This window comes from Pseudochaenichthys georgianus, chromosome 23 (genome assembly GCF_902827115.2).
Source record: "Pseudochaenichthys georgianus chromosome 23, fPseGeo1.2, whole genome shotgun sequence".
Lineage (NCBI taxonomy): Eukaryota > Metazoa > Chordata > Actinopteri > Perciformes > Channichthyidae > Pseudochaenichthys > Pseudochaenichthys georgianus.
Window position 1 is genome coordinate 4793479 of NC_047525.1, and position 27798 is coordinate 4821276.

General features: G+C 44.7%; 1 protein-coding gene and 1 long non-coding RNA gene across 2 annotated transcripts in view; both read left to right on the forward strand.

Annotated features, from left to right (window-relative positions):
- The window catches only part of rerg (RAS-like, estrogen-regulated, growth inhibitor), a 79284-nt gene extending 57248 nt beyond the window's left edge, over positions 1–22036 (forward strand). The window contains exons 3-4 of the mRNA XM_034074842.2: positions 17545–17618; positions 21053–22036. Coding sequence (XP_033930733.1) covers positions 17545–17618; positions 21053–21463 — 485 coding nt within the window. The 3' untranslated portion in view covers positions 21464–22036. The remainder of the gene's footprint in view (positions 1–17544; positions 17619–21052) is intronic.
- LOC139432978 (uncharacterized) lies at positions 11682–12451 on the forward strand. The gene is made up of 2 exons (XR_011642548.1): positions 11682–11755; positions 12145–12451. It is a non-coding gene; the product is annotated as an uncharacterized lncRNA (long non-coding RNA).
- Positions 22037–27798: the final 5762 nt, after the last annotated feature.

Here is a 27798-nt window from a genome sequence, read left to right on the forward strand (position 1 = left end):
TCTAGAACAGTGGTTCTCAAACTTTTTTCAATCATGTACCCCCTTTGAAAAAGAAATTCAGCCAAGTACCCCCTGATCAGCGCAGAAACAATGTGTTAGGGATGAAAAGCTTATAAAGAGGTACAGCACAGCGCTGCACCATCGGTGTCTGATTTATTAAAACAACAACATTGTAACTGAGAAACAATTAAATGCTACATTTCAAATGTTTACAATCCATCACTAAATTCATGGCAAACCAATTTTAACATCATGCAATAACACTAAGACGACATTAGTTGCATTGAACTGATCTTTTTAATAAGTTGTACTTACAATGTAGAGAGAAACATGGGCTTGTGCTTCACTGAGGATCTTTGTCATTCTGACAGGGAGGCAAACTGCAGTTATTACACTTTGTGTTTTGAAATATGTGTAACTCTGTTCATATAAAACCCACACTGCTCAAACTTCGTTACTTTTCCTAAAATTGGTATATTTATTTATTTAGAGGTGTGGGGAATATATGAGCATTTTATGAGCATGGGATTGTGACCCCTCATATAAACATATGCATAATAGAGTGCCACAGTGACGCGTCGTAAAACCCGGAAGTAAGCTGCGCATGGGTTCCCTCAACAAAAAAGCAATGGGATTTCTCCATAGGATTTTGGAAAATAGCTCGAAATAAGGTCTGTGGTTGACACACATTTAAGAGACGGATCACGTTTTGTTCAGTCAGATAATCTCCACATGTCTACCCTACTTTTATAATTTTTTAATCATAAATGTAATCGATAGATTTATGATTGTGGCACTTTGTTGCGCTATACTTTGCGGCCACACGCCGTTGCCAAGCTACGCTTATTGTTTAGGTCCTTTGATAAGCAGGCAGTTATATCATTAACTAGAACAAGCAAGATCTGATAGATTTGGACATAAACGCGAGTGAAGTATAACCGGACGCGAGAGATCAGAGATCAGATCAGCTGCTGCTGATGGAGAACACGCAGCTCTTCTGGATCACAGCTCCCCCGCTGTGACGGACCGGTGAGCGGAGCAAAATACGTTAGACCTAACACACTTAGCTAGTTTATCTACTCTGGAACTAGCTAAACTAGTTAAAAATATATGTATTCTTTACTGTCGGCTTATTACAGGTTCAGTGAGCTGCACGAGACTGACGGGCTGTCAGGAGAGGGGGAGGAAAAGAGAGCACCCCGTTTATTTTTCCCATTTTATTGTCCAGAATTACTGTAAACTTTTGAATAAAGTAGTTCATCTACTATTAGTAGTTTGTTTAAATGCATTAGGCCTACTTATGTTGTTTTTTCATTAACATAAAATAAATCTCACGTACCCCCTGCAGTACTCCAACGTACCCCTAGGGGTCCACGTACCCCCATTTGAGAACCACTGGTCTAGAAGGGACTGCTGTCTGGGCAACAGCGTACATGCTGTCCCAAGGAACGTGCCAACGTGCTAGAGCTTCGGGCTGTGCAGCTTGCACTCACGCACTTTCTACCTCTATGGTGGCCCCTCTTCTTGCTGGTGTCCCCTCTTCTTGCTGGTGTCCCCTCTTCTTGCTTATCTTTCTTACAGTGCAGACGCTTTTCTGCTTGCTCCTGCCTCTGCTTACTTTTTATGCTGATTTTCCTATTCTTATTCTCTGAAAACTTCGAGCAGCGGCTCCTGGACATTAACCTATCACTGGGACAGTTCATCTTCGTAAATAGACGGAGGTTTTCAGCCATATTTCAACATTTTTACGACGACCTCAGTCTTACAGTAGCGTGGCCTAGCAACAGCTAAAGCCTGGTAGGCTACTGCATGCTATTTAGCTTAAGCTAGTTGGTAGAAAAATGCCTCCGTTCTCTACAGATGACTTCCACAAACTTCTACAGAAGATAGCTGTGCTGGAAATGAAAATGCAACGGTTGGAAGTTAACGTGGAAGTGAATGGACTATGTTGTGTGAATGACACCACTTTACCAGTGTTGCAAAATAATGGAAAAGGGTATGCTAACTCACAGCTAGTTAGCAGCTACAAGGATTCCAAGGAACAGGAGGGCTGTGTACCGGGTAATAAATCTACAAGTGGTGGTCCTCCCTGGAACTCTCTGGGTGCAAAGCCTAACAGGCCCGTCCACACTACAGCGTCGACAGCGTCGAAAACTCCAATCTGCCCATTCACTTTCAATGGGGTGACGTCACGTTGCCTCGCTTTTTCGCCGAACTGAATTGTGGGTAGCAGAGCAGTCCGGCGTCAGAAGTTGAACAATGTTCAACTTCTGACGCCGGAGTAGCCAGCGCCAGCCAATCCAATCCTGTTTCTGAAAATCTGACAGCTCAAGCTGTAGCCAATCAAACCGCGTCTAAGCTGGGAGAGATATCCCGCCGTTCATTTCTATATTTCAAAAAAAGTTGGAGGAGAAACTAACTATCGCCGTAGCAAATCACCCGGTTTTGTATGACCAGACCCTCTTCACCTACCGGGATATAAACCGGAGGAACCAGGCATGGAGGGAGGTGGCAGAGACGGTGGGTGAAACTGGTAGGTTTTCGCCTGTTTGGGGAGTTTATATATATATTGCTCCCATAAAATCCCCGGGGTTTTTTGCTTTGTATGTCGGGGGCGGGAGATTCATGTGATTGGTTGTTGGTCGTGTTGCTTGAATAAAATCCCCAAGCTACAGACACGCCCAGCTCCAAGCTTTTTTTGAAGCTGTAGTGTGGACGCGCCGTAAGAGTAAATCATTTTCATGGGATTTGGGAGGACGGATAACGGGCAGAGCCCAACACTCTGAAATATGTGATGCGACCGGCTGGCCTGCATTGTTATCACCCAGGAGGAGCGCCTCTTCAACCCCTAAACAGCAGTGGACAGCTGCTAAAGGGAGAATTACAAAAAATCCTCCTAAACCACCAAGTGTGCCAATCCAGAACAGATACGCTCCGCTGACCGAGAGCCGGAGATCTCTTTCTGATGACCTGGATAACCCGTCCTCTTCACACAGCAGGGTAAGGACCAATAGCTACTCCAAAAGCAAAAGGCTAGAGGGAAAGCTAACGACTGGGCCTGAAACTCTGATTGTGGGTGACTCTGCTGTAAGAGATGTAAAAGGTCTGTGTAGTAAGAACAACACCAAAGTACTCTGTTTTCCCAAGGATACAGTCTCTGACTTGGCTGAGAAGATCCTGCATATTGGGGCTGAACATCCGACTGTGAAGAATGTGGTACTACACATTGGAACAAATGATGTTGTGAAACAAGAGTCAGAAGTGCTGAAAAAAGACTTTAAATGTCTGCTGGAAACTGCCAGCTCTCTAAATGCAGAGGTGTTCATCAGTGGCCCTCTACCGCCAGTCAGAAGAGGAGTGGAGAGATTCATCAGATTGTTTGCACTGAACACCTGGCTTTCAACTGCCTGTACTGACCATTCTGTGCATTTTATTGACAATTTTAACTTTTTCTGGGACCGCAGACATCTTTTCAAGGCAAATGGAGTTTGCCTGAACAAGTCAGGAGTGAAATTGTTTATCTCTAACATATTCAACTGCCTGCGTCATCAATCTGTTCCCTCTGCCAAGGACAAGCGGCAAGAGGAATCAAAACAGGAGATAGACACAACACATCGCGCAGAAAACCCTGAAGAAGTATCACTGCACCCGCCTGAGGAATGTTCTGATTATGGGAGACCTATGAAACACACGGAGGAGTCCCCACCGCCCGTCACCCCCCCCCCCTGTCAACGCCTTTGAGGATACTCCGTTCACCCTTTCACCCTCGCCCACCATCCTGGAGATCGTTGAATACAAGAAGGAGATACAGAGGGCTGGCAGCATGTCCTTTACCCCCGCCCCTCAACGACGCCCACCAAAATCACCGAAGCAGTAATGCGCACCATCTCCCCCGGCTTCATCACCATGCCTACCAAAATCATCCAAACCAAAACAATCTGCAAACTGATATCTGCTGGGTCCAGGCTCAAGGGCGTATGGCACTCTCAACTCTTTCCAGGACATGCCCGGGCCCTGCCTGCCAGTAGCTTTGCCGATATCTGTGTTGATAGGTAATAGATTAAGAGCGGTGAATCATCTTAGATACAGGAAGCACTCAAACGTTTGTGTGACTTTATCTAATTTAGCAGTGATTCCATGTCAGCCACAGCTTGTTACAAAAAACATGACTGATAGTGTGTTTAACGAACTTAAACTAGCTTTATTAAATGTCAGGTCTTTGGCAGGAAAAACATTTTTAATCAATGATTTTATCACTGAGCACAATCTTGATTTTATGTTTTTAACAGAAACTTGGATTGAACAAAATAACAGTGCAGCTGTTCTTATCGAATCAACCCCTCCCAACTTTAGTTTTATGAGTCAGGAAAGAATGCATAAGAAAGGAGGTGGAGTTGCCATTCTGTTCAATGATTCCCTTCAATGCAGGAAGACATCGTATGGAAACTTTGATTCTTTTGAATATGTGGCCCTTCAGCTGAAATGCTCCTCTCGAGCTCTGTTCCTAAATATCTATAGACCACCCAAATACTGTGCAAGCTTTTTTGATGTCTTTACTGAACTGCTGTCTATAGTGAGTATTGACTTTGACCGTCTAGTCATTGTTGGTGATTTTAACATCCATGTTGACAACCCCCAGGACAGAGGGGCTAAAGAACTGTTTTGTGTTCTTGATAGCTATGGACTGACTCAGCATGTGACGGAGCCCACGCACAATAAGGGGCACACTCTGGACTTAATTATCTCAAAGGGTCTGAATATCTCTAAGGTTGTGGTGACTGATGTTGCACTGTCTGACCATTCCTGTGTTTTCTTTGAGAGCTCTATTTCTGTTCACACAAGTGTTCAAAAAGAGGTAACCACAAAGCGTTAAAACAGAAAAAAGAGAATGTCGAAAAGCTGAACGCAGGTGGCGAAAAACAAATCTCCAGGTTCACTTTGAAATTTATAAAGAGAGACTTGGCCTTTATAATTTGGAATTGAAAAATGCACGACAATCATTCTTCTCTGACATCATTACCAAAAACAACGCACGTGCCTTGTTTGCTACCGTCGACAGACTAACTAACCCCCCAGTGTCAGTAGCCTCTGAATTTCTATCCACCAGGGCGTGCAATGATTTTGCCTCCTTTTTCACTGACAAAATTCAGAAAATCAGACAAGCAGTCAGTGCCTCTGCATCAGGAACAGCAAATGTGTTGTCTCTGTGTCCACTTAACATCAATTCAGACATCATGACACAATTCCATCAGATTAATGATAAAAACCTAGAGGACATTATACAACTTCTGAAATCCTCCTCCTGCTGCCTTGATATTATTCCAACAGGATTTTTCAAAGATGTTTTGCCTTGCATGGCCTCAGAACTACTTCATATAGTAAACAAATCTCTTCACTCAGGTATTTTTCCACAGGCCCTGAAAACTGCAGTCATTAAACCGCTCTTAAAAAAGAATAATCTAGATGCTTCAGTAATGAACAATTACAGGCCCATATCAAACCTGCCATTTCTAGGTAAAATCATTGAAAAAGTTGTTTTTCAACAGTTGAGTAATTTCTTCCATTTAAATAGTTGTTTCGATGTGTTCCAGTCAGGCTTTCGTCCAAACCACAGCACTGAGACTGCTCTTGTAAAGGTCTTTAACGACATCCACTTAAACACAGACAGTGGCAGAACTTCAGTGTTAGTATTATTAGATCTCAGTGCTGCGTTTGACACTGTTGACCACAGCATATTACTGGACCGACTGGAAAACTGGGTGGGACTTTCGGAAACAGTTCTAAATTGGTTTAAATCCTACTTAAAGGATAGAAACAACGTTGTTTCTATAGGTAAATACACATCTGAGTTGACAAATATGACATGTGGGGTTCCTCAAGGCTCCATCTTGGGGCCTCTTCTCTTTAACATCTACATGCTACCACTGGCTCAGATAATGAAGAACAACAAAATAAGTTACCATAGCTATGCAGATGACACACAAATTTACGCAACAATTTCACCAGGAGACTATGCTCCAATTCAAACACTGAGTAAGTGCATTGAACAAATCAATGACTGGATGTGTCAGAACTTTCTACAATTAAACAAAGATAAAACTGAGGTAATGGTTTTTGGAGCCAAGGCAGAACGTTTAAAAGTTAGCGCTGAGCTTCAGTCTGCAATGTTCAAACCAACAGATAAAGCCAGAAATCTAGGTGTAGTCATGGACTCTGACCTGAGTTTCAACAGTCACATTAAAACAGTTACTAAATCAGCCTACTATCACCTAAAGAACATATCTAGGATTAAAAGACTAATGTCACAGCAGGATTTGGAAAAACTTGTCCATGCCTTTATCTTCAGTAGACTGGACTACTGCAATGGTGTCTTCACAGGTCTCACTAAAAAATCTATTAGAAAGCTGCAGCTGATTCAGAACTCCGCTGCTCGAGTCCTCACTAACACTAAGAAAGTGGATCACATCACTCCTGTTCTGAAGTCTGGTAGGTTTTCGCCTGTTTGGGGAGTTTATATATATATATTGCTCCCATACAATCCCCGGGGGTTTTTGCTTTGTATGTTGGGGGCGGGAGATTCATGTGATTGGTTGTTGGCCGTGTTGCTTGAATAAAATCCCCAAGCTCCAGACACGCCCAGCTCCAAGCTATTTTTGGAGCTGTAGTGTGGACGCTCCGTAAGGCTCTGAGGCACGAGGCCGCCTAGAAGGCCGGCGGCACGAAGCCCCCGGGAGGTGGATGAGTGGGCCGCTGGGACCTGCGCAGACCACCACTGTAAGCTGGTGGCTGAGAGCGGCTGCTAGAGGGGCCCCTGGGCCTGCTGGGAGCGGGCACAGGCCTATGAAGACCCGAGAGCTGCTGCCTGGTCTGCCTAGCTTGGGCAGCACGCTCCAGTGCCTACAGGGCAGCTGCCCCAAAAAGCTCGACTGGCACACTACGGAGGACATGTCTCCGACAGTGGTGACTGACGGAGACCAAACCTGGCGACGAGTCTGCACCAATAAGGACATAACTCGTCCCCATTCCCTAGACATTAGGGCAAAGGCTTACAGTGATGCATCACTGAGGCCCAGCAAAGAAGGCTCAGCCAGAGCCTGCTGCAGAGAGGTAGAGAAAGCCAGTATCAGATGGGAGAGGGAGTTCCCGTGCCGCTATGTCGTAGGCCCTACAGAGCAGCTCGTTTGTGACCCTGCACTGAGGCCGAGGGCACCTGGCATCAGGAGCCCGAATCGGGGAGGCGATGGCAGGCTCAATGGATGGCAAGCGACCCAGCCCCACCCTCGCCGGATCCTGCCTGGCAGCAGAGTGGGAGAGGGCATGGAGCTCCCTCAGGTACTCCTCTGAAGGAGGAACAGTGGGAGTGAAAAGGGGCAGGGTTATGCCTGAAAAAGGCGCTAGCCTGAGCCGAGTCGGCCTGCGGAACCTGAAGCTGCAAGCGTACCAGGGCCGCACGAATAACGGCCGCCATGAAGGCGTCCTCCGTGCCCTGCAGAGAGCTCTGAGCAGAGGAGTGGGAAGCCTCCTCGGGGGTGAGCGGGTCCCGCCTCCCCCCTTCATAGAAGAGGTTTATCCGGAGCCGCTAGCGACATGGCATCCTCAAGCAGAGGTGTGGCGACCGAAGGAGGGCCAGGCGGTAAGCTAGTAGCCCCCACTCCGGCCCCTGGCTGAAGAGCCAACAGGAGCGACTTCGTCTGCTCCATGACGGCAGCTAACCGACTCACCTTAGAGGGCAGCCTGTTTCTTGCCCTCTACCTGGGGGGTGAACCCATAGCCATCCCTCCATCAAGTCACCGGGAACGGTCAGACTGAGCTGGAGGAAGTTGTGACGAGGAGAGGTGCCACCTCTGCGACTCTAGCCACTCTGAGCGCCCGAGGCATGAGTCTACAGCTCATGCAGGCGCTTTGCGTGAGACCCTCCCTCAAATGCTCGAGGCCAAGGCAGAGGGGGGCAGCGGTCATGGCCGTCCTCGGGCTCAAGAGAAGCCATACAAGCGCTACATGAATGAGCCAGTCTATAGGTAGCCAGATGCAGCGTAGCCGGGAGTGGGCGTGAGAACACAACCTTCCCCAGCTGCCTGCTGAAAGGAAAGAGTAGAGCAATGCTCCTACTCGCCGAAAACAAAGAGGGATGTAACTACACCCACGTTACTGGCAGAGGGAGCTGGAGCGAGAGCACTGCCTTCACCTAGCTGGATTAAATAAAGAAGCTTAACGGGACAGCTTAGCCAGGCGGCTGCTGCTAAGAATCAAGCAGCACGTCTACCAGGAGCGGGGGCGAAAAACACTGCCTTCACCGGATGAGTTAAACAACGAAGCTCGCCAGAACACGCCAGATGTTAGCCAAGCGGCCGCTGCTAACAATCAAAACAATATGTTTACCTGGAGTGGGAGCGAGAGTACTGCCTTCATCAGCTGAGCTTAAATAAAGAAGCTTTAATAACACATGCAAGATGTTAGCCAAGCGGCTGCTGCTAACAATCAAAACAATATGTTACTGGGAGCGGGAGCGAGAGCACTGCCTTCACCAGCTGAGTTAATAATGAAGCTTAACAGTACACACAAGACGTTCAACAACGTTGACTCGTCTTCGCTTGATTGTTAAATCAAGCGAGATCAAGTCAAACACAAATGTTTAAGACCAGATAACTAGCTTCTAAAGAAGAGAACAGCACATCGCCGTAGTTACAGCAGTAACCATGGCCAGTGCTTACATGGCATAGAACTGTAGTTACAGTAGTAACTATGGCCAGTATTTACACGGCTTAGAACCGTAGTTACAGTAGTAACTATGGCCAGTACTTACACGGCATAGAACTATAGTTACAGTAGTAACTATGGCCAGTACTTACACGGCTTGGAACCGTAGTTACAGTAGTAACTATGGCCAGTACTTACACGGCTTAGAACCGTAGTTACAGTAGTAACTGTGGCCGGTGCCTAAAAGTGTCAGCCAACGGCTGCACCCTAGATGATATAATATTGGGAGAATGAAATCCTCTTTAATGGCCACACATGCAGAGCACACAGCACACACAGTGCAGATTGTTCTCTGCATATCATCATAGTGCTAGAGTCTAGTACTAGGAGCAGTAAATACAACGATATAGTGCTACTGCAATCAAAACCATACGTTACCGGGAGCGGGAGCGAGAGCACTGCCCTCACCGGCTGAGTTAAATAGTGAAGCTTAACAGTACATGCAAGGTGTTAGCCAAGCGGCTGCTGCTAACACTCAAGCAACCAAGTCAAAACACAAATGTTAAGACCAGATAATTAGCTTCTATGGAATAGAACAGCCCGCATAGAACCGTAGGCCATGGTCACAGTAGTAACCATGGCCAGTGCTTACATGGCCTAGGACCGTAGTTACAGTAGTAACTATGGCCAGTAGCCTACTTACCTTACTCTCTGCATCTAAACAAAAAACGGGCAAAATATGGGCTTTCCATACTAAATTGAATGAGAGACGCAGCTAAAGCTGGGACTCAAATGCTAATGATAGCTCGGGCACAACGCCACAAGCACAACTTTCAAAAGAGCATAATAAGGGCAACTTTATGGGAGAGGAAGCGGGGAGGAAGCGGGAACACTGTCGTCACCAGAAAGTCTAAGCCAAACAATAAATAAGACAGCAATCAGCTGTCCCAACTTAGTTGGGAGAGGGTGCGGGGACACAGCCATCACCAGCAACAAGTTGACACAAACCTGTCCGTCGAGGCTCTGCACAGCCGGCCACAGCTCCTGGAGGACGCGTTAACAACCCGTAGCTCCGACTGTCAGTCGTGAAGCTGCACGCGGCCAGCTGTTTGCAGAGAAATCCCTCAGATCAAACGTTCAAACCTGAACGCTGTAGGCTACAAGAATGTAGCCGCGGTACTCTCGCGAAGCGAGAAGATGAAAAGGAGCCGATCCGCTAATGACGCCGGCCTATGTAGCCGTAGTCACGTGGGTCACAGGTGACTTTGTTATTATTAGGTACTCAAACTGCGCATGCGTGCGATGGACATATCCAGTGCTAAAGCACCGCCTCTGGCGGTCATTAGGGACGAAATAGAACCATGACCAACAGTCGTTTTGGTTGCATAGCCATGTCATTAATGAAGTCACATGCTCAGCGACTCTCTGTGTGCATTTAGCACTGACCTGGTTTATTAATAATGGCAGAATCAGAATACCTTTAATCGTCCAACAGAGGGGACATTTACATTGTTACAGCAAGTAAAGAGCCAATGATATCTGAATGTTAATGAGGAAGCATGCATCAAATATTAAAGACAAAAGTTACACAATTTACACAATTTACAAAATACACATCCAGTACCACTGACAGTATTTCAAAAATAAAATAAGTTTAGCATTGATAAAGTTGTGAGATAGCAGCCAGGTGAGTATTAAAGATGGAAGTATATATTACACAGATACTACAGATTCATTACAGAAGTTGAATACTAACTAAGGGACGGCAGCCAGTAATAAATACAATATTTATGAAGCAATACGTATATATATATATATATATATATATATATATATATATTAGGGCCGGGACTTTAATGCGTTAATTAAGATTAATTAATTACACAAAAAGTAACGCGTTAAAAAAATTAACGCATTTTAATCGCACTTATTTTTGCACAGCGGAACGTTTCTCACTGGATTAGTTTCAGGCGTACCGATTATACTGGAGTACCAACTAACGTTCATGACTTCAGCATGGGACTTCAAACAACAAACCATGGTGATCAATAGTCAAACATGAACGAACAAGCTGATGAGACCGCTTTAGTCGGCCCCGTGGATGGGAAATGTTGTTTTAAAAAACCAGGGGCCATCTAGTATTTAGCTCGGGCAATGAAGCCTCACCTGCTGGTTGCCCGATCGGGCAATCTATTATGCCAGTATCATGCCGCTTGGATCTAGTAATGAGTGACCCGACAGTAAAACTAAACATATCTATAACTAGTTTAGGTAGTTTGAGAGGTAATTAAAATAGCTACGTGTGATATTCTAACCTGAAGTGTGTGTTTTGTTCCGCTCACCGCTGCATGTGGTTATGCAGAGCTGCGTGTCGAGTCTCGACTCGTCAGCAGCAGCTGATCTCTCTCTCCCGTCAGATTAGACTTCACTCGCGTTTATGTCCATATCGATCAGATCCAGCTAGTTCTAGCTAATGACATGACTACCTGCTTATTAAAAGACAACTACACAATAAGTGTCGCTATGCAACTGGGTGAGGCCACAAAGTATAGCGCAGCATTATGCATTTGTTTACATGCCCACCGGAACCCCGAGGCATTACCAACAGATCAACGCACAATCAACCCATACAGGACATCTCTTTCTCCACATTAAGTGTTAGACATTAGAGTTGACTATTCTTGTCTGTCACATACTCTTCTTGTCTGTCACATAAGTGGCGGAACTGAAGCGGTATTGCTCTAAAGGGAAATTATTTTGAGCGAAGATATTTAGATTTGCCGGCTAACGGGAACTCTGACGTGTGCTTCGCGGATGCGCTCGGCTCCTCTCGACTGCTGCTCGGGTCTGCTCGGTCAGCTTCCGGATGAGGAGGCATTCGTTCGACCCAGAGCCATTTAATAGAAGAGTTACGACATCTCCGTTCACTCCAATGGACCACTTTTTTACAGCAATGGCGGATCGTGGAGCCTCTCAATCGTTCCCCGGAAGTTAGCGCCAAGGCTGGCAGAGCTGTGGAGTTGCAGCATAATACACCGTTCGTGACGGACTTTTAAAGGTAAGAAACAGTTTAAAGATGTATATTGCGGATATTATCAGTACATCTGATTCAAATGAACATGTGTATTAAAGGATGTCAGTGGATTATCCCTAAATTAGTAGATTTAGGGAACGTTTACAGATAACAGATTAAGCTAGCATACCGAAGCAAGTTAGCAACACACGTTGAACAGCCTTTTAATTGTAAATTCCGTTCTCTTAATGTCATTTCGTCCAACATGTTGAATTAGAGAAGAGGGGCTTCTAAACGGGATTGTATGCGGGGGTGGAGGGAGTTAAATATTAGATAAATATAACTTTGGTGCGTGTAAGAGTGAGTGTTTTTAGCAGAGCCATATTGTGTCCTTGTGATTCTGTTGATTATTACCTGTCTGTATAATGTTACAGCACAGCTGATTTTGGATTGATGGCAAAGGGAGAGGGACTTAAGTGAGAGTGAAAACACAAGGTACGTTTAATACTACTGTTTTATATAAGTAAACACGTTATCTCCCCAAGGCAATAGGTGTGCTATATAGGTGTGTATAACCCTTTCTCCTGTCTGTTACTCCCTCTCTCAGCACAAGAACCAGAGGGGGGTTCAATGGAGCCTGAATACCTGCACTGAGACCCTCACCCTGCACCCTGAGTCTCAACTCTCAGTGTTTTTCAAGCCTTTCCCTGTTTTTTTGTATTAAACAAAACATTAAGCTTTCCCAATGGTGTGGTTTTCGTTTTGTGAAAAAGTGCAAATGCAGTGTTTGTATATAAATCACATATTTTGTTGCTGTTGGTCGTGAAATTGCTCCTGCTGACTTGAGCCAGCCATCTTTTCCTCCGCTCTGTGTCAGTGGGGAAGCCGTACATTCGTACTCCTTTCTCTGAGCGATTTGAGCATCCCCAGGCAGCACATCAAACCATGGTGGCGACTAGGAGGCAGCACAGCAAACCATGGTGGCGACTAGGAGGCAGCACAGCAAACCAGGACAACACGGAGGAAAAGGCACCGACAAACTGCATGATATGCTCTTCTATGTTTATTGAATTCCATGTATTTGCAATGGATGTTCCTAAAGCAACACATTTAACATCATCATCATCATATCCTGTCTGTCTCCTGTCCTTTCTGAAAGCCATAAAGACGACATTAGTCATTTAGATAACTTGTGTCCTCAATTACCAGGGGATTACTGAAACTACCATGAATTTAAGAAAATGGTAGAAATGAATCCAATCTGAATTTTAAAGCATTACTTTAGATCCCCTCCCTCTAAATGTATCAATAAACATTAGAAAGTGATGCTCCTGACTACCATACAAGTTTAAGAAGATAATATTGGTTTGAAAGAATTCAAAGCTATAAATAAACAGCAACAGGCTCTTTAACCAAGGCACTGTTAGTAACATGTAAACTAGTTGTTCACACTAATCCTAATATTATCACTTAATATTAGCAAATTCGATTTTATTTTTGAAAACATATTGATGTAAATACATACACATATCGATTTGTTGTATAAATATTGCAAATCAAAACCTTTATTCACTAATAATTACCAAAAATCGTAGTTCTATCTCCTGTTATCAATGCATTCACATTGCCCGCCATGAACTTCCGGGGAACGATCCCTCGTCTACATGAACCACGTGACGATAACCGTTTTTGGACTTCCGGTGTCGTAACTCTTCTATTAAATAGCTCTGGTTCGACCAACTTACAGTAGTTAACATTACAAACATTTTTAACAGGGGCCATAATAGTGTAAATAATGTTTGTTTTGGCAGTTATAACTGAATGTAATGTTTTCTACTTTTTTCCATCTGGGAAGGCATTTGCCTTCATCAGATGGAAAGTGTTTTGACCAACAACTTAAGTATTTCTTAAAGCTATGCAGGGCATGCAAGCGAGCAAACACAAACAAGAACAAACAAACAAGTGAAATGAAGAATACAATTGAAATTGTACAATATAATATTGTGGTGGTTCATCTTATAATTCAGTCTAGAGAATGCACCAGACAGCATCTAAGACCTGCAAAAATTAAAAAATGTCTAGGGGGACGGAGGCCCCCTAAACCCTTCGTGCCATTTCGTCCGCATGCATTTTTCAGGGCAATCTCTATTGGGCTCAGGGCCATCTGTAAATTAGCTTAGATGACCCTGTGCATAAAAATGCGATTTTTAAAAATGCGATTTAAAAATGCGATTAATTTCGATTAATTAATTACAAAGCCTCTAATTAATTAGATTAATTTTTTTAATCGAGTCCCGGCTCTAATATATATATATATATATTGATTGCACATAAGTAGTATTGCATAACAGTGCTAACAGGTGCTATAGTCTTTGTTGTTAAATGTGTGTGGGGGTCCACCAGGGGCCGTGATGGTTTTAGAGCCTGACTGCTCATCATACAATATGTTTTGTTTTCAAAATAAGTTAAAAGTTGAAATCGATGATAGCAACACATTTTTATTCTCCTAAAGCAAACGCGGAAGATTGGTGATTTATTTTGACAGTATTGATTTCTAGACTTGCCAAGCTTTGTAATATTCTCTCTTCACAAAATAGCCATGCATGGGGAAATAGCAGGGCAGGACAGGAGTCACTAGCTGAAAGAAATTGTAAGCCCAGTTTGAGGAAATCAAACGCTCTGAGAGAGTGCCGACTTAAGCCCTGGCTTCAGACGCAGCAAAGTCCATCAGAACCTCTCTTTATAGGGGGCTTTCAGGGGCTTCTGCGCTGTGCGGGAGATGTTTACACAGATGGGATTTGTACAAGGGGGCAATTTAGGCAGATAACGCTTCTGATGTTCAAGGTGGAATGAGAGGTCACAGCCACAGTTCACACCTGTGTTCCTGTGCCAGCCGTAAGAAGCTTTTATCCTGCGGGTTAAAGCTGCTGGAGGTGAAGCTCAGGTCGCTCAGGTCAGAGCACGGGTCCGCTTTCATCCAGCAACCAGAAAGTCCAACAAATAAAATACCTTTTGGGATTTTGATAACCTCCTGACCTCCATTAGATTTGTCCATGGTGGCCTTATCCAACATATGTCTGAGGGAATGCTTTCAAGCCAGATGCATTTGGTCTGGATGTACCATGCTAGGCAGCAGAACTTACCAGAAGCAAAGGACCTGCAGGCAGAACTGAAGGGAAAGGATTGTTATAATATCTGTGACCTGGGGCCTCATTTATAAACGGTGCGTACGTTTCTAAGCAATGTTTGCGATGTTATAAAAAACTAACTTGACGGGAAAATGTGCGGTCCTCCACGCAAACTCTGACCCATGTGTACGCCAGGGTTTCCGTTAGCCGGTAATTACCGGTTTTTAGCTGGTACAATTTATTAAAAACCGGTAAATTCAAAACTTGCCGGTCAAAATGTCTGGTAATAATTAGGGAGGCTCCGATCGATCGGCCGCCGGTCATTATCGGCCGATATTCACTCTTAATAGTTTGATCGGTGCTCTCTATAAAGGCCGATCAGGAGAGCTGGATCTGATCGATATGGACATAAACACGAGTGAAGTGTAACCGGACACGAGAGAGAGATCAGATCAGCTGCTGAGTCTGACCGAGACACGCAGCTCTGCATAATCACCTGAAGCCCCGCCCTCTGTTTAGCGGGCTGCAGGAGCTGCTTGAGAAACTGACGTGCTGTCAGGAGAGAGAGGGAGGGAGAGGGGAAAAGAGAGGATCCGTTTCTCCCGTGTTATTATTCAAATGTAATGTAAACTTTTGAATAATGTACGTTATCTACTACAAGTAGTTTGTTTGAATGTAATAATTATGTTGTTTGTTGTTTGTGGAATCATTTATTGAAAAATGAATCTGAATATTTCGATTTGTTCCGATTATAAACTGAAGCAATATAAAAATGAGCCCCGTGAACTGAGTTTTAAACTGAAGCATATCTGCTCATAGTCCGGTAATTACCTGCTAACGGAAACTCTGCTACACAACTCTTATTATTATTATTGAAATATTACCGGTAAGTTTAAAATGTGTCCGGTAAAATAAATTCTGCACGGACATTTGACCGGCGAGAAAAAATCCTAGCGGAAACCCTGGTGTACGCACAAAAACGGGAGAGACGAGAAACTGCGACACCGTTGGCAGAAGGAAGAATGGAGAGAAATATGTGGAAATAATACCATAAATATAATGTTACCTCTCATGTATCATATAAAGAATTAATTCGCAAAAATTGATTGAAGCCAATCTTAAAATGATTAAAAAACGCTTGTTGAGACTCCTCAGTGCACACAAAAACGTAACTTGGAGAAATAAATATACGGATATGTTATTGAAAACCACCTCGAATATGGTGTCTTAATGTTATGAAATGTATTCTCATAAGAATTACGTCCAAACTGAGGCCGTTTTGCTTTTCTATACGAGCATATACTATCATGTTTAATCGTGTTTATGCCGTTTGCTAAGACTTGATAAGTCGCTCATAAAACACAGGAGGTATGGAAACTAAGAACACCATATGCTTGGTAGATTTGGAAGCTGATATTACACAACACATTTCATTTAACTGGGGGGTTGAGACGCACAGGCTGCAGTGGAGATTGATTGACAGCTGGAACACAAACCACCAAATAAAGAAATTAACATTAATTGACTCCACAGGCATCCCCCTCATCATGGGGGGGGGGGGTCTCCTGTCCCCGGCACAAACACACTGACACACTGCCTGAGGAAGGTTATGTGTATTTTGTCATTAACTTTTTTCGGACCACTTATTTATTTATTTTGGTGACGATCCGACCTCCATGCTGCTGCTCTGGTTCAAACTGCATCCACCAAACAATATGATTTATCTCGACCTCCCCAAAAGACAAAAAATCTGACACGGTGTGAGACGTCTTTTTTAGCTGTTCTGTCGTCATTTCCTGCTCTTCTTCATGCAGTCAGTCAGAATTAATGAATGGGCGTTTCTTTGACTATTTATAGGCAAATATGGGCGTTACGTGAAGCCCGCAAAAGCTGCACCGCATTTCCAGTCGATTGTGATTTATAAAGGGAAACCGGCGTAGTGTTTTATGAATCGGAAAATGTCTGCGTATTTATTTGCTTTGTCCTACGTAAGCAACCTTCCCCCGTGAATCCTACGCACGACTTTATAAAGGAGACCCCAGGAGGGGCTGGGCTGTGGATGAACCACCGCCTGACACATTCTCCTTCAGAGATGGAAAACAACATGAGGTCAAGGAATATGTGAAGGGAAATTCATAAGGACTTAAGAAAAGAAAACGTTGGTGCTGAGAGAATCCCACTGAACACACGTTTTGTTTTGAAGCAACTGTATTCATATGCATAGAAAATTAATACAATGACAAAATAAATGCTTCACAAATCATGAAATGTTGTTCTACATGTTGCTTAAAGGCATTGTTGGACATGTCCTTTCCTTTTCTTCAGTATGTTCCAGTGTCCTTTGCTAAAGAGATAAGAAAGGGAGCAGTGGAGCACATTTCTTTAGCATTCATGTAACTCCACCAGCTGTTATCATTACTCCAGCTGAGACCCTCACTCAGGAAAGACTTATTGAACACATCATTGGAAACTGCAGCAAGGTACCCAATCAACACCTATCCTACGTGTGTATATGGGATTAGATGTGGATGTTAACGCTGCATCCATCCAGGCAGAAGACATGCATGCTTGCATTGCAGGATTACACCACCACTTCAGTACTGGTGACTTCTCCACCCCTCCAGAAGTCTGCATGTGGTACTATCACTAAATGATGATTTAGATTGTTTTTGATCACTAATTGCTATTTACTTTTGTGTCTTTCAGAATCAACATATCGTCACCAAGCCAACATTGACGACGAGGTTGTTGCCATGGAGATCCTGGACACTGCCGGGCAGGTGAGACACATTGTCCCTGATCTGATTCTGTGTTAAACATTTATATTTGAGCAGTGGACAGAAAACATATTCCATAGAGTTAGGGCTGTTGCTAGAGATAGTCCTTGGTGTGAGCCAAACTGCTGATTCAACTCAATGATTTGCTAAGATCCCACTTCCTGGTGAACGCCTAGTTAAAGGTGGGGTAGGTAAGTTTGAGAAACCGGCTCGAGATACACTTTTTGTTATATTCCATGGAATGCTCTTAACATCCCGATAGCAATGAATATCTTAAGTGCTTTGACAACAAATGTCATCTGTAGAAGCCGTAATACTGTAAAAAGCACAACCTATCCGGCTAAACGGATTTGGATAGCCTACCTGCCTGTCAGCCTTCCATCGGGGCACAAACTTATCTCGTGCCCTCATTGGTCATGTGCGCGTTTGTGTGTGTTGGAGGAGGGGCTCTGTAAGGAAGTGGCAGATTTTCTCCGGTTGTGTATCTTCAAATTCTAGCGATCTCGAGCCGGTTTCTCAAACTTACCTACCCCACCTTTAATAATTGCATTCTGTTGAATATTCAAAGTGAAATCTTATTCAAACTTTTCATTTGATTTATCCGATGTGACATTTACACTTTTTGTAAAAGGCAGTTTTGTGAGTGATAGTAGGAGTGTGTATGAGACTGAATGGCAGCTCAGAGGCAGTGTGGTTCATGAGGGAGAGCTTTAAGTCCTCGGGCTGAAGATAGATATGCTGCAGTGCTGCGTCGGTGTTCTGCTGTCGGCTGATTTCCCCGGTGACCCTTCAGCCAGTCATCTCTCTCTCATTATATTGCAGTCTATTTTCAGCCGGCATCAGACAGAGGTCTGAGTGTTCGGCCCCTCCTGACTCTCGTTGCTTTAAAGCATGCTGCTAACTCTATCTTGATTGTTGGAGGTGGAGTCTTCCTAAATTCCAAGTTCAGACTTCGGTCAGGGATACAAACGTCAAACTCTCAGGTCGATCCTCTTGAGAGATGTGGTCTTTTTTAAGCTTCCTTTAACAGTAATTATAAGACCATGATCTGTGCGTCTCCCTGCAGTCAGGTTATGGTTTTAAAGTCACACACACGACCACGTGCTGTCATAACCGCAGGGCTGCTTCATAGATCAGATCAGCAGCATGCTGGATGTTCTCCTCCCTCACACTGCACATCTGATCTCTGCCTCAAAAGGTGAGAGAAAGAGCACAGAGAGAGCCAGGAATCGGAGAAAAAAAGCTTCTCCATAAAAATAATACGTTATACATGTGAACATGGCCTACATATGGCCAGACTTAATGTGTAATGTCAAATACAAACAGACATGGATGAATCAGAATCAGCACTGCTTTATTGACCCTCCGAAGGGAAATGGGTCACAGTTATCCCATTCTAAGATAGCAGCTGTGTTCCTGTGCCAACAATAAGAAGCTTTTATCCTGCGGGTTAAAGCTGCTGGAGGTGAAGCTCAGGTCGCTCAGGTCGGAGCAGGGGTCCGCTTTCATCCAGCAACCAGAAAGTCCAACAAATAAAATACCTTTTGGGATTTTGATAACCTTCTGACCTCCATTAGATTTGTCCATGGTGGCCTTATCCAACATATGTCTGAGGGAATGCTTTCAAGCCAGATGCATTTGGTCTGGATGTACCATGCTAGGCAGCAGAACTTACCAGAAGCAAAGGACCTGCAGGCAGAACTGAAGGGAAAGGATTGTTATAATATCTGGGGCCTCATTTATAAACGGTGCGTACGCTCAAAAGATGGCGTACGCCAGTTTCTAAGCAATGTTTGCGATTTATAAAAAACAAACTTGACGGGAAAACGTGCGGTCCTCCACGCAAACTCTGACCCATGCGTACGCACAAAAACAGGAGAGACGAGAAACTGCGACACCGTTGGCAGAAGGAAGAATGGAGAGAAATATGTGGAAATAATACCATAAATATAATGTTACCTCTCATGTATCATATAAAGAATTAATTCGCAAAAATGTTTTGAAGCCAATCTTAAAATGATTAAACAAACGCCTGTTTGAGAATCCTCAGTGCACACAAAAACGTAACTTGGAGAAATAAATATACGGATATGTTATTGAAAACCACCTCGAATACAGTGGGGCAAAAAAGTATTTAGTCAGCCACCAATTGTGCAAGTTCTCCCACTTAAAAAGAGGAGGGAGGCCTGTACTTTTCATCCTAGGCATACCTCAACTATGTATTCCAAATACTGATGCACTGTATATTAACTTCTTAATAGCATACCGTTTTTTATCGTCTGAAAACATATCAAAAGTGAAATATTAACAGCTTTTAGCCTTGCTGACAATATAACGGTACGTCCACACAGCAGCTTCAGAAGAATCTTCCACCGCTTCTCTGCCCGTTGACTTTGAATGGGGATGACGTCACTTTGCCTCGCTTTTCGCCGAACTGCATTGTGGGGGAGCCAAGCGAAGATTTCCAGGATGTCCAGGATTTCAAAGTTGAGCAATGTTCAACTTTTGAAGCTGAGCTAGAAGCGTCAGCCAATCAAACACGTTTATGCAAATCTGACAGTAGAAGCGCTAGCCAATCAAACCGCGAGTAAGCAGGGAGAACCAGACCGCAGTTCATTTCCTCATATTCCAGACGAGAAGTTACGGTAGCAAATCACCCGGTTCTTTACGACCAGAACTATTAACGGGATACAAACCGGAGGAACCAGGCATGGAGGGAGGTGGCCGAGACAGGGGGTGAAGCTGGTAGGTTTTCGCCTGTTTGGGGAGTTTATATATATATTGCTCGCATAAAATCCCCGGGGTTTTTTGCTTTGTATGTCGGGGGCGGGAGATTCATGTGATTGGTTGTTGGTCGCATTGCTCACAAAAAATCCCCAAGCTGTCAGACACGCCCAGCTCCAAGATTTTCAAGATTTTTGAAAAGCTGCTGTGTGGACGTACCGTCACTGATATACAGTACTCAGCAACCTGTTCCTGTTTTGTTTTCTTCAGCCTATGTATCTGTATGATTATTATTACTTTTTGTTTTGTTTTGTTACTTCCCATTGTAAAGCGTCCTTGGGTTTCGTGAAAGGCGCTACATACATTTTAATTATTATTATAACTGGTCCAGACACAATGCATTGGGGTTTTAAAGACACATGCAGTATTCCCAACCAATAAATAGTCTGGCACATACCATCTTGTAATAGATTAAACATAAGATGTTGTAAGTGTGGAGCAGACGTTACTGCTATTAAAAAGAGCCAGGTTAGCTTTTCCGTCTGTTTCGAGTATTTATGCTAAGCTAAGCTAACTGGCAGCTGGCTGTAGCTTCATATGTAGCATACAGAAATGATCTCATGCTCTGTAAGTAAGTTTCCTCAAACATTGAACCGATTCAGCATTATTGTTACACTTTGAGTTGGTGACTGAGTTTGTGTCTTCTGTCTCAGGAGGACATCCAGCAGAAGGAGAGTCACATGCGTTGGGGTGACGGATTTGTCATTGTGTATGACATCACAGACCGCGGGAGCTTTGAGGAGGTGGCTCCGCTGCGAAGTCTCCTCGAGGAGGTGAAGAGGCCCAAAAACGTGCCTCTGGTCCTGGTGGGCAACAAGTCGGACCTGGACCACGCCCGGCAGGTGGGCACCGAGGAGGGCGAGCGCCTGGCTGCTGAAATGGCGTGCGCCTTCTACGAATGTTCAGCGTGTGCCAACGAGGGGGGCACCGTGGCCGAGGCCTTTCATGAGCTGTGTCGCGAAGTGAGGCGCCGCAAGGCCGTGCAGGGCAAGGCCCGCCGCCGCAGCTCCACCACACACGTCAAACAGGCCATCAACAAGATGCTGACCAAGATCAGCAGCTAAGGGAGAGTGGTTGCACGAGAAATGTACATGTATCTCCTGTAAACGTTTCTAGAAATGCTTGGCTCTGGAATGTGTTCTTTTTTTTCTCTGATCGTTTTTCAATTAAAAATGTTCCAAGTGCAATATCTCTCCCCACTGGAAGATGTAAAGCACTCGCTCTGATCAGAAGTATCATGGAGTTTCATAAGGAACCATACATATCATGAGGTTCTTCATTTTTCTGAAAGTGATGCATGAAAGGCGTATTTTCTGGCATGCCAAGGACCCAAGGATGTATTGATGTTGAAAGAGAAGATTGTTGGTTTCCTCTCTGTGTCTTGTCTGTAGGGGTATTGTGATGTGCGCAGCGAGCCCCTGTGTGTAACCGTTCTGTAAGCAGTGATCAAGGCCAAATTAAATCGAAGAATTACTTCAATATAAAAGTAGACAACCCTTGACAATCCCAGGGTTGTCAATGTCCTTCAAAACAGAGCGTGTGACAAAGTCCCATCCTTCCTGCTGACATGATGTTCTGCCGTGTGCTCTGTTGTCCTCCACTAATGGACCCAAGAGTGTTTCCTGAAGGAACCAAAGCACAGGTCCACCACACGTCAGGGTGTTCTAAGTGAAGCTGTCCTGTCAGTCCAGCATTCCAGGGATTCTCTGTAAATGTAAAAGTGTAGACTACAGTATGTATAAATGATATATTGCCTTAAGCAATGCTGTGTCCTACAGAACCCAAAGGCGTCTACAGTAAGCTACTGTAACTGTTGAGATGTAATGTGTTCTTCTTCATGTGAGTGACCTGTATGATCAAACAACCAGTTGTGCACTTGTAATTAAAAACTGAGGTATAACTACCAGGTGTGCTCTTCATGAGTTTTTATGATCCATGTATAGTGTCATCACTGGGTGATCTTCCACAGAAGTGCTGGTGGGCTCAGCCACATCTAATGACCAGTGTGATGCATACGCCTTCAGCCACACCATCAAACATGTGCTATTTACATAGAGTTTAATGTCAGTTCTATCCAGGCCCTGAAACTCATCACCTTGCTTTCTAAAAGGGAGGTTGTTGGACAAGACACTTCACCTCAAAATAACACTCGTTTAAATGTTGAATTTGTATTGCCTTGAGGCCAGAAATGAAAACCAAATCAATCTATGATTTTCTTCCTTCCCCATATAGTAGCCAATAAAATGTAAACCACTTTTGTCATAGCGCCGTATTAAAAAAGGAAATGTCCCACTAAATACACACTGTTACTGCAAATAGACTGCTGACTCAGGGAGAGGACACACAAACAAGAATGGCTTTCTTCCGTTTGAAACCGAAAGGAGTGGCCCAGCAATCTGGCAGATAATTACAAGAGACGAACAGCCCATAATAACCCGGAAACCGCCACAGTGCTCCTCCTCCTCCTGACCTAGAGGACTGTAAAGGACACGGCCAGGTTTTCCCATCACTAAGGTATAAACTGTTTTAGTTCCAAACAGCAGGGAAGTCATTAAGATGAAGTCGTGTGTGGGTTCAATGAGCAGATGGAAGTGTTGCTGTGTGACACGCAGCACTGAGATGAGTGATGGGGCTCAGCAGCTCGCTCTCATTGCCCTCCAGCTGCTTCACCGCTGCTGGAGTGCAGACCTCTGTTACACCTGCCCGCTCTAAGAAAATATAAAAGCCAGCTTTTTTTGTCGTTGACACTAACAGTGTTAAAAATGCCTCGCCTCACTCTCATCTGTTGTGATTAAGTCAAAAACAGAAGCCCATTAATAGATTATTTTGGCAGCAAAACAATTCCCCTCACGGAGAACGTGTAAGCAAACAGTCATTTACATCATTAGATCTGTTGAAACATTGGTACCCATTGTTTCCATCTAATGAATGCAAGCCCAGTCTTCACTCTGCTGTGTGCCCTGTGTTGGTCTCCACCAGGTAAATAGGGTTTTAGTGGAAACCGGCAGCTGGAAATAAGACTGATGATTAATAATCCAGATTCAGTGGTGACCATACATACAATTTCCAAAACTCCCCAAACAATGGATATCCTTCTTCTCAATGTTTGCAGAAAAGTTGAGTTTCAGGCTGTGTTCAAAATCCGGCCCGTCCACACTACAGCGTCGGAAGCGTCGACAACTCCAATCTGCCCATTCACTTGTGGGTAGCAGAGCGGTCCGTCTCCGCCCGTCTCCGCCCGTCTCCCGGCCCCTACACACGGCGGCGTGCGTTGCCGCTTCAACGCTTCTGCCCATTCACTTTGAATGGGGTGACGTCATGATTCGCCGAACTGCATTGTGGGAGCAAAGCGTAGCTTCTCTCGAGGTGCTCGCTGCAAAAGTAGAGCAATGTTCTACTTTTGCCGCCTACAAGCAGTAGCCAATCAAACCGGGTGTATGTTGGGAGAGCCAGACCGCAGTTATTTCCCATATGTCAACAAAAGGAGGAGAAAATGATCGTGGCGGTAGGGAACATACATGGATACAAACCGGAGGAGCCAGGCATGGAGGGAGGTGGCAGAGACAGTGGGGGAAACTGGTAGGTTTTCGCCTGTTTGGGGATTTTATATCCAGTTTACGTAGTGTTAACATAGCTAGCAAGCATAGCCATTAGCCACTATATTTAGCATAAAATAGCACCATAGACATTAATCACATAAATGTTCATCATCCGCTGACACTTTACCTCTGCCACATCATAGACTATATTGCATTACATTAATGCACACAATGTCATACTCCTTTCTGCTCATATTCTGCTTTCACATTTCTTAGTTATATATATATATATATATATATATGCAAAAATGTTCCCATGTAAATTACTGCTTTATTTAATTTTTATCTTTTTGCACTTTAACTGTATTTTATTACAGTGTAAAACATTTTGTGTTTTATATTAGATTTCTTGTTTTTTATATATGCACCATGACATCAAGTCAAATTCCTAGTATGTGCAAAGCTACCTGGCAATAAACCTGTTTCTGATCAAGTGTGACATGTAAAACCTTTTATGCAATTGACAGTGATAAAGGGATTTGGTTTTCATTAATGGAGGAATCATTTTCTTAAATTCAAGAAATTAACTGTATTCTTTCATTTCATTTTATTAGAGGAGGTGTGCAAAAAGCGGTGGAAGTCCCTCAGGGACAAATACAGGAAGGAGAGGATATTGGAGAAGGAAGGGGAAAGGAGCGGGGCAGGGTCTTCCGGGGGATCTAAGCCCTGGCGTCTCGCGGCAATCATGAGCTTTTTAAAGCCATTCATGCTTGACCGCGAGACGTCCAGCAATTTCCCCCGGCAAGCCCTGCTTCCATCCACATCCATAGAAGAGGAAGAGGAAGACAGCCTGGAAGAGAGCCTGGATGACAGCATTGAAAGCCAACCAGGTGCCAGTCAGCCTGCTAGTCAGCCTGCTAGTCAGCCGGCCAGTCAGCCAGCCAGCCAGCCAGCCAGCCAGCCAGCCAGCCAGCCAGCCAGCCAGCCAGCCAGCCGGCCAGTCAGCCAGTCAGCCAGCCAGCACAGGCGAGAGTCGGATTCCGGGGGAAAAAGAGAAGGGGAGGGAGATGTCTCCCTTTGAGGAAAGTCTGCTTTTGTCCGTAGGTCCAATGCTGGATATGCCACCACCACCACCCCCACCACCAGTGGTGGAGGAGGAGGACGACCTGCTCTTCTTCCGGAGTCTCTTGCCCACCATGAGGCTGATGAGCAGTAGAAATAGGCTGAGGCTCAGATTGAAAATACACGAGGCGGTACTGGAGGCAGCAGAGCTGGAAAATTAATTAATTACATACTGATACTGATCCACATGACATGTTTTACACTCACCACACACTTCACTCACAACATTACATAAATAAAAGTTATTTCAAGTATGTTATGGCTTTACTGTGTCTTGACTTGTTCATGTGGTTTGTCAGTTGCAACATACCAGAAGCTTCATGTATGTCGATATATAATGTGCTTTCTTCTGTAATTGGTCAGGTGAAAATCTGTTGTAATTTTTATCACTAAAAACAGGACTGAAGGAAAAAGGTTGTTAGTCATATCATAATATCAATTCAGGAAACATGTTTATTAGGAATGGTTGATTTTAAAATGGCTCATTTGGAATATTTGCCCTTTAAAGAAAATGGGTAGCTCTTAAAAGAGCTTTTGGTTTGGAGACAATGGTGACCCTACACCACTCTATGCTGCCATCGCACTGCACCCTCCTCATTCAAATAGGAGCTGAAGGTCTCCCGCAGTTGGATGGATCTGCGTGTGGCGTTGTTGGAGCCCATCCTCGGTGCATCACACAGGGTTGGAGTAGCTTCACCCGTGGACTCTGCGATAGGTGTGCGTGATGGTCTTCCTAATGTCTTCCTGCGGAGGACGTTGTGCAACACACAGGTGGCCTTCACACACAACTCTGTTACCTCCGGGCTGGTGGTGATGACACGCCGGAACATTCTCCACTGAGATGAGAGGATGCCAAACGTACATTCAACCACCAACCTGGCCCGGCTGAGGCGGTAGTTGAACAGCCTCCTGTGAGGTGACGTCCAGGGAACGGACGCAGCAGGTTGTCCAGCAGCGGAAAAGCCTCATCCCCAACAAACACATGGGGAAGAAGGCCCAGCCGCTCTGCTCCTGGGATGACGGTGTCAGGCGGTAGCTGCAGACTGCCATCTCGGAGGCCCTCTCCAAATGCAGAATTCCGCAGGCTCCCACCGTCGCTGCTCCTTCCAAAGCCTCCAACATCCACTACCCTGAAGAGGTACTGGGCATCCACGACAGCCAGCAGTACCAAGGAGTGGGTGGACTTGTAGTTGAAGTACAGGGACCCAGAATTTGCCGGAGCCTGGATCACCACGTGCTTCCCATCAATGGCACCAACGCAATTTGGAAAGTTCCAGCTCCCCTGGAACCCAGCAGCGATGACTCTCCAGTCCTCCGTCTGTGGTACCGGCATGGTCTCATCAACCAGGGCGGTCCAGATGGCACCCGCAACCTCCCTGACAATGACAGCCACGGTTGCATGCCCGACCCGATAGCTGAACGCTATGGTCCTGTACGAGTCACCGGTTGCCAGGTACCTGAGAAAAGAGTAATATACATGATTACAAAATATATTTATTCAGACCCCACACACACACACACACACACACACACACACACACACACACAGACCCCCCACACACACACAGATCACAGACACACATTGATCACAGACACACACACAGACCCCCCCCCCACACACTGATCACACACACAGATCACAGACCACAGATCACAGACACACACACACAGATCCCCCCCCACACACAGATCACAGACACACACAGATCACAGACACACACACAGACCACCCCCCCCCCCCACATACTTTGTTTACCTAGCTATCTTAATTAATGTTATCCATCTGAACTAAATCACAGACTTCATTCATGCATTCTCTCTCTTTATATACAGAGTCAGATGAAAGAAGTAGAAATACACAAAACGTACCGTAGGCAGATGGCTAGTCGCTCGGCAGGTCCGATTGACAAACGCAGATGGGTGTCAGCCTTTGTAATCAGTGGACCCACTTTTCCGAGCAACTCGTCAAACACGTCTTTGCTCATCCTGAAGTATTTCTGAAAGAGGTTGTCATCCAGACGGAGCTCTTGGACCAGAACATGGTATTCCCCCCGTTGCAAACGTTTTCGGAGTATAGGATGTACCCAACAGTGACGCACACTAAATGGCTTCCTGCGAGACAATGTATACACTTTATGCAACCTTGCACACACACACGTGTTACCCTTCTTGCCCTTCTTACCCTTGCTACAACACCGGCATCCATTTTAGCAATAGTGGAGAAGAACCGGGTTTTTTTGCTTTGTATGTCCGGGGCGGGACATTCATGTGATTGGTTGTTGGTCGTGTTGCTTGAATAAAATCCCCAAGCTCCAGACACGCCCAGCTCCAAGCTTTTTTTGAAGCTGTAGTGTGGACGCTCCGTAACCTTCTCCATAACCAAGTGTTACTTTCTTGTCTGAAAACAAATTCAAGTGGAATATTAGCTGGTTTTAGTCGGTAGCAGGCCGCGCATTTCACACCTACGCCTTAAGTAAATAATCTCTAGCATACACTGTAAGCATTAATATTTACTTCATAAAATGACTTTATATAACTAAATACAATTTTTTTTAAAGAAAAGTCACTGTAGCCTTTACTCACCAACACGTTAATTATTTGAACACAAAATCCATCCTCCTTTCTTTACTCCAGAAGAGTTCAATAACTTTGAAAGTCCAGTCTGTCCAGTCGTCTTTCTGCTAAAACCCGTTGTGGAGCTCCGTGTCTCTGCCCACTTGTTCATTAAGCTGTACCCT